Source organism: Benincasa hispida, chromosome 4, assembly GCF_027475165.1.
Source record: "Benincasa hispida cultivar pf3 chromosome 4, pf3_genome.v1.1, whole genome shotgun sequence".
Lineage (NCBI taxonomy): Eukaryota > Viridiplantae > Streptophyta > Magnoliopsida > Cucurbitales > Cucurbitaceae > Benincasa > Benincasa hispida.
The window spans coordinates 66836161-66851142 of record NC_143481.1 but is presented as its reverse complement, the minus strand read 5'-3'; the positions used below and the strand labels follow the sequence as shown (position 1 = coordinate 66851142).

The 14982-nt window shown below is 34.1% G+C and overlaps 1 protein-coding gene across 1 annotated transcript; it reads right to left on the bottom strand.

Moving 5' to 3' along the window:
* Positions 1-11382: 11382 nt before the first annotated feature.
* On the bottom strand, positions 11383-14550 carry LOC120075235 (uncharacterized). Its single transcript, XM_039028448.2, has 3 exons — positions 14181-14550; positions 13940-14017; positions 11383-12098 (listed from the first exon to the last, which is right to left on the bottom strand). Exons 1-3 carry the CDS (start codon positions 14368-14370, stop codon positions 11707-11709), a joined length of 660 nt encoding a protein of 219 aa, XP_038884376.1. The 5' UTR covers positions 14371-14550; the 3' UTR covers positions 11383-11706.
* Positions 14551-14982: the final 432 nt, after the last annotated feature.

The window sequence follows — 14982 nt, the reverse complement described above, 5'->3', positions numbered from 1 at the left end:
CTAATGATAGGGTCTTCAAGATCCCTTCAAGATCCTCCTTCGTGAGGAAACATCAACGGAGTATCATTGTAGAAGCATTGTTCCCTTTCTGTTCGAAGTGATCTTCAAAACCATTCATAGATCCATCTTTCCCCTTGAAAGTGGTGAACATCGAAACTCAAAGAACCTTCAAGATCTCCACCATACTTCTCCACCTTCAAAGAACCATCAACAGATTCATCTTCTACCCTATAATTAAAGTGATAAAGAAGTGAAACTCAAATAGACAAAGAGGAAATTTTAACTAACCTGAAACTTGGTTTCTAGCACAATTTGACCCTTGGTTGAGGTTTCAAAGCTCTCCAAAATCTATTAGAAAATTCTCAGATAACCCTGCAGATGACCAAAGATTTTATTCTCCACAAAAAATGTCTTCTACACCCCAACCAAATCAAACAATAAATGCTAGAATTTTGAAGAAACCACATAACAAACAAGGACAAATGCAAATTGACCCCAAAAATCTTGACCTGAACTTACCTCAGAGATCTACATGTGAGTACCATTAGAATATTCTTTCTGACTTTATAAGGACAAAAGAGTCTGAAAACCAATTCAATATAACAAAAATACATTATCTAAATATAAAAAACCTCAACCGAGAAAGACCACAATAATCAACCCCTCTAATGTTGAAAATACCAGTCTATCCCCTCCACCTGATTAAAATCTTGGAAAAGAAGCATCAAGGAACAGATGGATCTTAACATTGAAAAAGTCATAAATAAAGAAGAAACATTTCCCATTAGTAAAGAAATAAGAACCATCAAAACAAGTATTCAAAAGGGTGAGGAAATGTCAACCTCTAACCATTAATAAAGAAGATTTCTAAAATGTTTTAACTAACCAATATGCTTATATTGACAACGTAATTACAATCTAAAAGCACTATATCAACAAATGTTATAATTGATGTGATTTTCCAAGTTTTAAATGGTAAAGGGTATTACTCACAATATCCAAATCATTAAGACTTCCATTCACTTTAATAATTCCAACATTACATATAAGTTGATGCTTACATGAATATAGGTTTGACCAAGAAAATGACAGCTACGCAAGTTTATAACTACAAGTTTATTAACTTGCAACTACATAAGGATTTATTGGTAATATTTTATTTATTCATAAATTTTCAAACCTATCAAACTTGTTACATGAGTGAGGAGAAAAGAAAATGACATAAAACATCCAAATGAAAGGTACTCTTAATCAGACTACTGATGAAAACCAATCAAGAAGAGAAGAAAAGAAAGGATTTAACTACTTGAAGTATACATAAAGACAAATATCATAATAGTGGTGAACTATGCATATCCGTACGATCATACATTCGAAGACCAAATGAAGCAATTGAACTTTCAAATGAAACGCTTAGATCATCATCATTTTATGATTATGAAAAAATTAAGGGATATAAAAATTTTTACAATTGTGCAACATAGAAATGAAGAAAAAAAAAATCATTGATTGGTAGCTTAAACAATCATTAAATTAAAAGAAGGAAGAAGTGCAACAATTGAAAGGTAGAAAGGGAAATGGAAAGTGTCAGAGAGAGAGACTGATAGTGAGTTTGGCGTCGAAGTCATTGGCTTGGACACCGGTTGTCTGTAACTGAAAGAGAGATTAAGAAAGTTTAGCTCTAAAACCAACACATAAAAAAAGACCATTAACAAAATTAATATTTATAAAAGCTATTGCCTTTTATACACAATAACATAATTTCAAACGAATCACTTATGCTTCATGTGTATAATATACATCTAAGAATATAATGAACAAAACCATCCTTTATTAATTCAACTATGCCCTTCTTTTTGGTACCTTCTGTTATCCTTTTGTTTAGAGAAGTAAGAGAAGTGTTCAACTTTGAGAAGAAACTCTACCTTGTATGTCAAAAGAAATATAAAGATACACATATTCTCTTGAAAAAGAACTCACCATTATAAATTAAGTCACGAAAGTACAGAGAAACCTAGTAGATTTCATCTCTTCAAATGGCCAGCAGAAGGTACATACCTCATTTTGATAACTCATTCTTTAAACTCCCTTGATCACTTCAATGTGTCCAAGAATAGCACCTCAGTCCTCAAACACAACAACGTGAACAACAACACGATGAAAACAAACACCACATGAACAACACGACCCCAACGAACGGCCTCCATAACCTTGATATCAATCGAGTTGAGTGAGGACACTACCACAATGGTTACCTTGGTATTCTCGGTGTGAGAATCCAAGAGTTGTGGCTTCTGTATGAACTTGGTTAGAGGAAGAGACTGGAGGAATAACACTCGTGTAGACGATTGAGCAAGTGGGAGATGACACAGTCTATCGTGTAGACGATGTGCTCAATCGTGTAGAAGATGGTAGCCTATCGTATAGACAATGCCACACGATCGTTTAACTACAACCAATTGATAGATAATGTCCATGATCGTTTACTCTCTAATATTATCGCTAACTAAAACACTTTCAAGTTTCACTTGATAGCCTTGTCTATGAGAATCTTTCCGAATCAAGTAACTTTTAAAATTAGGAAAACATTTTTCTTTTTATCTCACGATTACCATAAAACTACCAATAACCTCCCACTTAATTGGTTATTAGAGAAAATGAGATAATTATCATATAATTAATATTATTATAACTAAATATGATAACCAACTTACCATATTACATTTATAACCTATAGTTTTAATATTTTATCTCATAAAACATATAAACCATAGTTCTTTTCCTATTTTATGGTATTTAATATAAATCATATTTACATCAATCCTCCACTTGATGTATCTCATACATCACACCAATTATATCGTATATAATTGAATTTTCTCATGTCAATTTGAACATTTCAAATCAACCCCAAGAACTAATTCTCAACTTGAATCCATTGAGCTACCAAGGGGAACTTATGGACGTGTAGCTTGAAGCTCTAACGTACGTGAATAACTGACTAGACTCTTTAGTCACGGGATCCACCATACGTTAACTGTTGGGCACTCTACTAAAGATCGACAGCTGCACTCTTCTTACTACAGATATATTTTGTGTCCATATCAACCAATCAACAGTGCGTTAACCCTTCACAGGTCACTCGTAAGTACAACTGGGCCAATTTACCGTTATGTCCCTGTAGTTACATTTAACTCCTTAAGTACCACTGATTTCTCTAATGAACATAAGTCATAGTCCTACTATGACTGAGTCCTCTCTTCCAAAGAGAAGTTGTGGCCACTATGTTCAAGACCTGGAATCAGCCCTTAAGGGAGCAATCTATCTACTTACCCCTACTTCAGAGAATGAGTGAATTCCCTCTTGTGTAACTGAGTTCCCAGTTCCCCAATCAGACAAATCCCCAAAAAGGTAGGCTTGTTGAGTTAGCAATCTGGTCACTCTCACCTATACTAATCAAAAGACTGCCATCAAAGGCAAGAGTTCCCAAAACACTTAGGATTAAGGTCATGTCACCTATGGTCGTTTAAGTGAGATGTAAGTCTCAAATATCAACGGCGTTATATAAAAAGACTATTCATCTCGTGGTCCGATCTTATACAAACTCTTTGTACAGGACACCCCCGCTCACATGTCTCAACATGAATGGTCAGGATCAACCATCTATCACAACACTTGCAAACCTCTACAAAGTGGGTCGTATCTGTAGTGTCACCAGAATCAAGTGTCCCTCCTTAATCTTTATACTTCAGACCTTTTTAGGTATCACTTAAGACATGATCCACTTGTATATCTCATATACATGCTTAAGTTTACATACAATAACCATGGAGCTTTGTTTATTGGATATGAGTAAATGCAAAATAAAATAACTCTTATTTTATTCATAACAATGTGTATAATGTTTACAAACTATGAGACTCCGAGAGAATTAGGACACCAATCCCAACAAATGCAACATCATTTAATATTAATTAATTTTAAAATTGATTATTAGAATTAAGTTTGAAATTGAATGAAATTTGTTAAAATTGCATCAAATTCAATTAAAGACATATTGTTGACTTTTGACATTGAAAGTCAAAAAGTCAAATTGTTTACTTTGAACTTTGAGAGTTAAACTTTGACTATTGACCAAGTTAGTAGAAATATCCAACATTTGTGAGTAGGAAATGCTAACTTTTGCATTGCTAAGTGTCTTCATTTGCCCCATTAAATCCCTCTTTCAATTAGTTGATTTTTTAGTGTCAAATTCTCATCAAACTCAAAGTTGCATATTTTGCATGTATTGACTTTTAAAAGGAAGCGATTATTGAATTTTATTGCTTATTGGCCATAGTGGAAATTGATGAGATTGTGTGATAATCTCATAACAATTTTCTCTGAAAGACCTAACCTTTTCCTCTCCAAATTAGTCACTCACCGGATCCCATCATCTCATTCTAAGGCCGGAGAATAGTCGGGAAGACTCTCGTGGTGGTTTACGAACCGTTCGTGAGGAGATTGGAGCTCATTTGGAGAATACTAGAGACTACTAAGGTTGTATTTCTACTTTGCTTTTTATACTTATTTTAATTGCATACCTATCCTTTGTAATTAACCTAATTAGAGTACTTTAGATCAATTTTTTTCTTTCGCAGCGTATGTGTTCGTTCTTTGCACACCCCTAACTAGTTGAGTTATGTTCATTTTAGTGTTGCATACTTAAAGTTTGTTAATAGATTGTGATACTTTACAATTTAGGTCCCTTATTTATATATTTATATTTATGTGTGTGTGTTTTAAACTTAGATTGTTTTTTCTCAACTAATTTTTTTACAGGAAAAAAGAAAAACAAAACACAAAAGCTTTTTTAAACTACCTTTTTTTTTAGTTTTTAAAATCTAGTTTTCACTTTGAAAATATTTGTAAAAAACTTTATAACCAAAAAGAATCTAGGTGAAAGTGACAAGGGGAGGTCGGAAAATTGGAAAATTGGAAAATTGGAATAGTATGGTTCTTTTTAGTTCAATACAACAATAGATAATAAGAAGATTTGAGTCTCTAACCTATTAGTTATCGACACTAACCATGCACAAATTTACATACATATTTAATAATTAATTCTAGGTTATTAAGCTATGTGAATATGTGAATTTATAAGGGACTACTTTCGCTCTCATGTTGTTGAGCTCGACATAACAATGGAAGGTTGAAGGATTGGAAACTCTAATCTATTATCCATGGGATATGCTCATATATTGACATAAATAGTTAATAATCAATGATATGTTTGGTAAGATGGGCTACTTTAACTCTTAACTTACATGGGATTTGGGGGAGGATTGATAATGGAGTATCACACAGTATTCTATTACTATAGATATGTAGTCATTTCAAACTCTCCTTAATGCCTCATTCATTTCATGATATAAAATGACAAATTTGGAGGAAAATAAAGGTGACATTAATAAGTGGAGAACAATATTTTTTGGTAGAGAATATAAAGTGATCTTATCTTTATCTTTATATCATAAAAGTCCAAAGCTTAATCAATTGAAAACAGAAAAATGAAAGGCTGAAAGCTTTTTTTTCCTTTGATTTATTCCTCTTTTCTGTTTTTTTCTTTTTTCTTTTTAATTCAATCCATAATTATTAAAATTAAATAATCAATTTTTAAAATGATAATTAGTATCCTATCTATTAAATTAGTATTTATATTAATCCTCGTAAAACAGTATTCATGATGAATAAAAGAATTAACGTGTTATTGCAAACTTTAACTTAAATCTAGTGACACATTTTTACTCAAGGTTAGTTGGTACTAATGCAAATAAAGTACGACTTCAATTAATAGCAATTTAGTATTTAAAATATTTTTGATTAAATTATAAATTTACTCTACATAATTTGTTGAAAGTTAGAATTTAGTTCAAATGATTTGATAAAATTCTTATAGATAGTTTTTAAGAACAAAAGTTTTATCGATCACTGAGACAGATTCTAATTTTTTCGATACAAAATATGTAATTTAACCAATATTTTTCTAATTAAAATGTGTTATTGAGAATTAAAATCTAGCTCAAACCTATTATCACTCAAATTATTGATCATTCTACTATCCCCTTTGTTTATTCCTACCTCGCAATTTTCTTTCTCGAAATATTAATTGTAATAATAATCCTACCTCTCAATTATTGATTTATTATTCTTATTCTTATTATCATTATTTATGCCGTTTCAAAATCTATTTACCTAAAAATTGTGGAATTTTCAAGTTAACAGAAGTAATCTTCTTATTTTGACGTGGAAGATTAAATCCGAATGAGAAAAAAAATGGTCAGATCTACAATCGGATTTGTTGAGCTTCGAAAAACGTCTCGAGCTGCAGAACACAAGCAAGTCGACCTCCCTTGGAAGTGCCTCCTCCTCTGTTAATCTCACTATAAGTCACACCCACGGTCAGACTCCTAATGGAAACAAGCAGTAGAATAATTCCAATACTTGCCCTCCGTTTCAAAACAGTGGACAAAGAGGGAACGGACGCGGTTGAGGCAGGGATCACTGGAATGGTGCCAACAACAATAGACCTACCTGTCAAGTATGCTTCAAACAAGGCCACACTCACCTGCTACAAGCTGCTCAACCGGAACTTTCCTCCTAATCAAAATGGATTGCAAAACAATCGAAATCAAGCTCCAAGGCAGATGTTTGATGGCCAACACTAACCAATCAATCAAGCTTTGATGGCAGCCCAAACAAACAATCCATTCATGGCCACCCCTGAGTCTGTTCCTGATCCTGGATGGTACATGGACAGTGGAGCCTCCAATCATGTGACCAATGATCCAAACAACATAGCATACTCGTCTGAATATGGAAGTACTGAAAAAGTAACAGTAGGTAATGGAAGTACTCTTCCTATTTCTCGCATTGGCTCATGCTCATTAGTGACAAACAATGGCTTGGTAAATATGGAAAATGTGTTGTGTGTCCCTAAAATAGCAAAGAATCTTATTAGTGTATCTAAACTAGCCAAGGATAACAAGATGGTTATTGAATTTCATGATGATGTTGTCTTGTTAAGGATATCCATATGGGCAAGATGGTGCTGAAGGGGGAACTCAATGAAGGATTATATAGACTAAAAGCAACAAGAGTCGCTGGCAGTGTCATGAACTCAGATGGTCCCTGCTTAAGAAAGGATGGTAAAATAATGGTTTGCTCTGCTGTTGCTCAAAGTAGTAGTGTCAATATTGTCCTGTCCAAGGAAATTTTACATAGACGACTTGGACATCCTTCTTTAAAAATCATGAATGATGTAGTTAAGATGTGTAAACTACTAGTGAAAGTCAATGAAGTTTTTAATTTCTGTAAAGCATGCAAGTATGGAAAATCTTATGCTTTTCCCTTTTCAACCTCTTTATCACATGCCTCCTCACCCTTTGATCTAGTACACTCTGACTTATGGGGTCCTGCAACAGTAATGTCATCTAATGGTTATCGTTATTATGTCCATTTCCTTGATGACTTCAGCAGGTTTGCTTGGATATACCCTTTAAAACTAAAAAGTGATACTCTTGTTGCCTTCTCTCACTTTCTTAACATGGTGAAGACTCAATTTGGCACTACTATAAAAGTCTTTCAATCAGACAATGGAGGAGAAATAAAAGAATACACCAGCTATGCAATACTTTAGGAATCAAATCAAGGTTATCTTACCCTATACATCTGCACAGAATGGTAGGGCCAAAAGAAGACATAGGCACATTGTTGAAATGGGATTAACCCTACTAGCCCAAGCCTCCATGCCTTTACGTTTTTTATGGAATGCCTTCATGACTTCCACCTTTATAGTCAATGGCCTACCTTCACAGGTTCTAAGAGGGAAGACCTCCAATAGAAAAACTTATCCACAAGCAATTGAACTTCTTAGAACTTAGAATCCTTGGTTATGCTTGCTACCCATACCTATAGCCATATAATGTGCAAAAATTTCAATACAAATCAGAAAGATGCGTGTACTTAGGCCCCAGTCCCATTCATAAAGGACATAAGTGCCTCACTCAATCGGGTAAGCTGATAATATCAAGGCATGTTGATTTTGATGAAAGTTTCTTTCCTTTTGCCACAGGTTTTATAGTTGATCCAATAGAGGCTAGAACCAACAGTCAAACACCTTTTGCCTATCCACCACCACCATGGAATGAATAACTCAACTGTCCTCTACCACCACAGGCCAGTCCTCAAAATTATCCACCTACCACCTATTTTCCAATCCTAATTAATAATCAAAACACACCCTTTCTCAACCTCATACCAAACTCAAACCAATCTCTTCTCCCTACACCATCATCATCCACATCACCACCTCCTTCTCCAGTCCAGCCATGCCCTTCCCCTATGTCCAATACTCCTAATTTATCACCATTGTCCAGCCCCTCCCCATCTCCCTCTCCCGGCTGCTCCAACTCATCATCTCCCGATAGCCTAACCTCCTCTTCACCCTCTCCACCTCCTGACCATCCCATGATAACCCGTGCCAAGGCATGTATATTCAAACCAAAAATCTGGTTAGCAACATCTCCAAACTGTGACTTCAATCTTACTGAACCTACACGAGTTGTTGATGCCTTGGCCACTTCAGCTTGGAAAAATGCAATGGATCTTGAAGTCCAAACCCTTGCTCGAAATCACGCTTGGGACTTGGTGCCAGCTCTACCTCATAAAACCATTGTTAGCTGCCGGTGGGTGTTCAGAATCAAAAGGGATTCAGATGGATCCATCCAAAGACACAAGGCCCGGCTTGTAGCGAAGGGGTTTCACCAAAATCTTGGCATAGACTTCTTTGAGACATTCAGCCCCGTAGTCAAAGCATCTACCATTCAAGTTGTCCTAACTCTTGTTGTCTCTTATGACCGAAAAGTTCGCCAACTCGACTTCAACAATGTATTTCTCAATGGCAAACTAGAAGAAGATGTCTACGTGGCTCAACCTCCAGGGTATGTAAATCAATCTATGCCTAATCATGTCTGCAGGTTATGCAAAGCAATATATGGGCTGAAACAGGCCCCCCATGCTTGGAACACCACACTCAAAGATACCCTGCACTCATGGGGCTTCACAAGTAATCGGGTTGACACCTTTTTGTTCATTTATCAAAGAGGCTCAGCCATTATTCTCATGCTAGTATATGTTGATGATGTGATCATCATAGGCAACGATTAATAGCTCATCACCAACTTCATTGCTCGACTGGACACCAAATTTGCCCTCAAAGATCTTGGCCCCATCAGCTACTTCCTAGGGATCCAAGCCTCCCGTGTCAGCTCTGGTTTCCTGCTCACTCAAGCCAAATACATTGAGGACTTACTCTTCCGGCTGAATTTATCAACACTCAAACCAGCTCCCACCCATAGGTAAACATTTTTCCATATCTGATGGCACCCTCCTGTCTGATCCTTTTGTTTACCGCAACACTATTGGGGCGCTTCAATACCTCATAACCACCCACCCGAACACTGCCTACATTGTCAACCATCTCAGTCAATTCTTGAAACAACCCACTGATATCCATTGGCAAGGGGTGAAGAGGGTGCCCCGCTACTTAAGTGGCACCAAACACCATGGCATATTAATCTCACCAGCTGCAAACCTTGCCATAACAACCTTCTCTGATGCCGACTGGACATCCAACATTGATGACCGACGATCTATAGTTGCTTACGGTGTGTACTTGGGCAATACAATTATATCCTGGTCCTCCAAAAAGCAAACGGTCGTGGCAAGATCCAGCACTGAGTCTGAATATCGGGCTCTCACCCATGCCTTTGCTGAAATAGTATGGTTGCATCAGCTCCTTCATGAACTTGGAGTTTCTATAACATCAAAACTGACTTTGTGGTGTGATAACATCAATGTTGGCGCATTAGCTACCAATCCTGTCTTCCACGCCAAAACCAAACATATAGAAATTGATGTTCATTTTGTCCGGGACAAAGTTCTTGAAGGTGCTCTTGAGGTTCGCTACATTCCATCCGCTGATCAAGTTGCCGACTGTCTTACCAAGCCCCTCTCTTACTCCCAATTCTCTTATCTTCGCTCCAAACTCGGGGTAACTAAATTACCCGCTCGTTTGCGGAGGGATGTGAAGGAGGAAAGCGGCCCAATAACTATTCAGCCCAACAATTAAATTGTCTCAACAAAACATCAGCCCAACATTTCTTCCCCGTCCAAACTGTTACAAAATACAGTTGTAATATGTGGTCCTATTATTTCTTTTTGTCCTTTTGCACAGCCTATAGGCTCTTCACATTCTTGTATAAATACACACCTGCTTACCTGTAAAATATATCATTGGAAATACACAAAAGGAGTAAATTCTCCTCTCTAATCTCTAGCCTACTCTCCCCTACATCATATTAGAATAGGTTGTGAATCCTGACTCGTATGTCAAAGATATCTGGTGCAATTTTTTTGTATAAATAATTTATTTTTATGATAATTATTTCTATTTGATTTTTTTTAATTCAATAATTCTACATATATTTTTTAATAAACCATAAATTGCACTTTATTTTATTGTTTTTAAGCACACATGTATCATAGGAATTTAGGAAAATGGGGTTTAGGGTTTATTCTTGGATGATACATTCCAATCTTTTTTTAAAAAAAAAAAATTAAGCAATCATTTTACAAATTTGAGCATGTGGCATTTCTAGTTAAGTCATTTTTATTTTAAAATTTTTTAAAATAAAAACACAATGTGTTTGACAATTTTTTTTATCAAAAGTATTTTTACATACAAGTTTGTTTGATTTCTTACATGATATGATGAAAGTGATTTTAATGTTAAATTACTATAAAGAACGATTATGAAATACTATGAACTAGTTAAAAAAGATCGAGAGTTCAACATTTTAATGAAACTTATGTACTTTTGTGTCAACAAATGAGTTTTTATTGACAATTTTGTGCATCAACTTAAATATAATCATTGATTGATGTTCTATATGTATTTCTAAATTAATAGTTATTTTTAAGCTTTAAATTAAGGTTTTATCGACAGTTTTATGTCAGGAGTGTCAATAAAACAAAAAACACAACAAAACTCAAATTTATAGTAATCATAATTTAAAATAATGGTCGTCAGAGTTGATGGAGTGGTCGTCATTAGGGGTCATCAGAGTTGGTCGTAGGCGGTAGTTGCCGGAGTTTGTTATCGGAAGAGATCGTTAGAGTTTGTGGTCGAAGGTGGTCATCGAACTTGAACAATGAGACATCCATAATGATGAAGATTGAATGCACTATTGATAGATATGGTAAAAGATATTGATCATATACGACATTGGTCTCCCAAACAATGAGTTGGGCTCTCCCCCTAAAAGATTTGAAAAAGTGTACTTATTGTAAAAATGTGAAACTTGGAATTTTTTACCATTTTCCGATCCCAACCCTTCCCTTCATTTGTTCCATAAGGGAAAACAAAAAGAAAACAGAGAGTAAAAGATTACAATTTCGCTTCTATTGCAATAATAAATATTCACATTTTATATTCCGATCTTCAAATGCTCGTTCCACCTTCTTGGAAAAAAACAAATCCATTTACAGAGGATCTGATTTATTTCGATTCATAAATAGCAAACCTGGAAGTTCAAGGTCCCACCTCTCCTCCGCAATTACCCGCTGCTTTTGCCCTACTTCGTTAATTTTCCATCCATTTAGGGCTCAAGATACGCCATTAACAACCTTCAGATCCTCTTTCCTCTCCCGCGAACTGTTACGCGATACCAGCGGCGGAAGGCAACACAGTTTCGACTCGAATCCGATCGGATTTTCGTCACCGCCGCTGCCGGTCCTCTCGCTGTCGCAGACCGAATCAGTTCCTGAAAGGCAAGGTTCATCGGCTTTTCGATTGTCGTCGTGATTTAGGAAAGCAAAACTTGCATCATTACCGAGGCTCTCTCGGAACAGATCAACCAGTTTCTTTCTCCTCTTCGTCGATAATGGCGGCGAGTTGAATGTAGATGGTTCGTTGTCGGCACCGACTTTGCTAGTACGGGGAGTTTCCGCCGGAAAGCGGTGGTGAAGTGGAGTGTTGCCGCATGAAGGGGTAAAATCTGTATAAAATTAAAAATTAGTTTAAATTTAAGTTTAATCGGTGATTTTTAAATTTCAAGTTAGTCTATTTTAGTTGGAAGCAAGTTGGAAATATCAGTATCGATAAAAAAAAATTCGGAAAATTTTATATAAATTCATAAAAATGGTTATATATTGTTAATGAAACTTTGATTTTAACTGAAATGGATTATAATGGATCATTTTTAATCATCAAATGGTAAAATATTTATCTAAATATAGATGCAAAAGAAAAAATTTAAACTATGGTTATAAGCTTTCAAAATATGGTCCTAGCCCTCCGCGCAGCCATGTGTGTTCTACTTTGAATCCTTAATTTTTTTCTTTTAAATGTGTATTTTAATTTTTAAATTAAAATAAAAGATAATATTTTTAGGATAATTGTTTTAAATGACAAAACTATTATGAATATTTTCAAATATAACAAAATATACTATCCATTAATATATATTAAAATAGTGATAAATACCGATAGTCTATTACTAATAGACGTAATATTTTGTTATATTTATAAATAAATTAAATCACTTTTTTATATTTAAAAACACGAAATCATTTTACCTATTACCATATTGCATACTAATATATATATAAAAAGAGAGAGCAAAGTCATTAATGTATTAACAATAAAGTAAAAATTACAAAATTAGATCAAAATAGTCATCTAAAATAGATATTTTTCAAAATTAGGACAATGGACATTTTAAAAGTTAAAAATATATCATCTAAAATAAGATTTAAATTAATAAATAAATAGGTCAAATCACATTTTATGTCGTTTTAACTTAACAAACAGGTGAGACTCGAATGATAATATATACCTTGTTCAATTAAATTGAACATCATAAATTAATTCTAAAGTTTATGCGGTGTTTAAACTTTCAAATTATGTTAATCAATCTTTAAAATATTTATTTTAGTTATTATAATTTTTTAAAGAAATTCTTGTGGTAGTCGTAGTGAATACAAATACAAATATGTCCTCAATCCAATTCCAATTTCCATTTGAAAATATTGACATTAAATTGAAAATAAGACTTCATTTGGTAACCATTTTTGTTTTTTGTTTTTATTTTTGTTTTTGAAAATTAAATGTATTTCATCCATACTTCTTACAATGATTTGCATCTTTAGTATGTACAATTGTTGAATTATTAGTCAAATTCCAAAAATAACAACAATTTTTTGAAAGCTTTCTCAACATTTAATTTAGTTTTTTGAATAGTGATGAAAAGTAGATAAAAAAAAAAAAAATTGGAGGTAGAAGTAATATCTATATACTTAATTTTAAAAAACAAAATAATCAACAAACGAGACCTAAACAAATAAAGAAGCCACAAAATAATCAACAAACGATACCTAAACAAATAAAGAAGCCAATATTAAATGAAGTTACATAACAATCCTTAAGATAGTTTTTTAAAAGTTATTTGCTAACATATATTTCTGTTTCGAAAGTTTGAAACCTAAATGAAATAAAGTTAAAAGGTAAAAATAAAATTTAAATCTTAAATAAATAAATGTCTTGAATTAGAATCTTCACTTGAGTAGAAAATTGTAGAAGATATATGGTTCAAGCTTTAATATATATATATATTCCCCATGAAAGGGAATTGATCAATCTGTACCATCTCAAAAGGAAAAAAAAAATAAAATAAAATCTACATGCTCAAAGAAACCTCACATCTTAATAAATAAATAAATAAATAAATAAAGGATTAAAATAAATGTTTACTTAAGCCAGAAGAGTTATATGATAATGGTCACAGAAGGCGGCCCAGAAACATCAGAAAACAGGGGTTGGAATAATATTTATGCTCACCTCCTTTGACACTGAAGAAATCTTCACAATCAGAATCCAACCACGCTCGAGAATCAAAGAAAGCTTCTTCTTTACTACCTATGAAGAACATGAAACCACCACTTCAATTGATTCAGATGCATACGAATTCGATCATTCAAATAACAGATTGAACAAAACAGAGCAATCAAAAGAATGCCATGGCGGAAAGAAAACAGAGAAAAAAAAAAAAAAAAACAAAACCCAGAAAGAAAAATCAAACCAGAAGGCGTCTTGTGGTGATTGGATATTACAGAGATGTCTTTAATGGCGGAATCGGTTTTGTTTTGGAGCTTAAAGTGTTTGATAGGTGAAGGTGGAATCTCAAACTTGTCTGTCATGGATTCCGGCGGCGCCGGTGACTTCACGGCGGAGCATTCCGATCTGGTGTAAACGGAAGCACATGTACCCATTTCTCTTGGCTTTAAAGCAACGGAAGAAGAAGGAAATAAGACAGAGATTGAGAGAAAGAAGGAAGAAGCAAGAAGTGAGAGAGAGGCATGGAAATGGGAGTTGGGTTGTTGGGAAATTGGGACCAGTTTTTTATTATTTTTATTTTTATTTTTTATAATAATAATAATTTAAAGAGAATTGATTAGTGTGATTTGGAATGGAGTTTTTATGGGGAAGTGGGTACCCAGTAAACAGAGATTTCAGAGATGAAAGTGATTTTTTTAGACTGAAATTTGTGAAAGTAACTGAACAGAAAAGCGGGGAGGTGTTGTTGGCCATCTTGGGACATGAGACTCAATTATTTACATGTGCCAAGTTTTGACATTACAAATAAAGCTTCTAAATCCCATAAATTCCCTTTTTTGTGAAAAAAAAAAATACATTGAATTTTGAAAACAGGCCATTTTTTAATTTCTCTTTTCAGTTTTTTTAAAAAAAACAAAAAACAGAGATGATCTTGAACTCAAATTTAGTTTCACAAATATCTAGAGCATGAGTGGCAAGAGTGTGCCTAATGTTAGTGACTCTTGGATGTGATAAAAGTCTTTAATAAAAAGAGTTTTCGTAGAATC

Excerpts from the sequence above, each read along its gene's own strand:
- LOC120075235 (XM_039028448.2), bottom strand. The coding sequence starts at position 14,370 with ATGGGTACATGTGCTTCCGTTTACACCAGATCGGAATGCTCCGCCGTG. Across the intron at positions 14,018-14,180 it reads TCACCACAAGACGCCTTCTG|GTAGTAAAGAAGAAGCTTTC; the intron begins GTTTGATTTTTC and ends TGTTCTTCATAG. Across the intron at positions 12,099-13,939 it reads TTTCTTCAGTGTCAAAGGAG|ATTTTACCCCTTCATGCGGC; the intron begins GTGAGCATAAAT and ends AATTTTATACAG.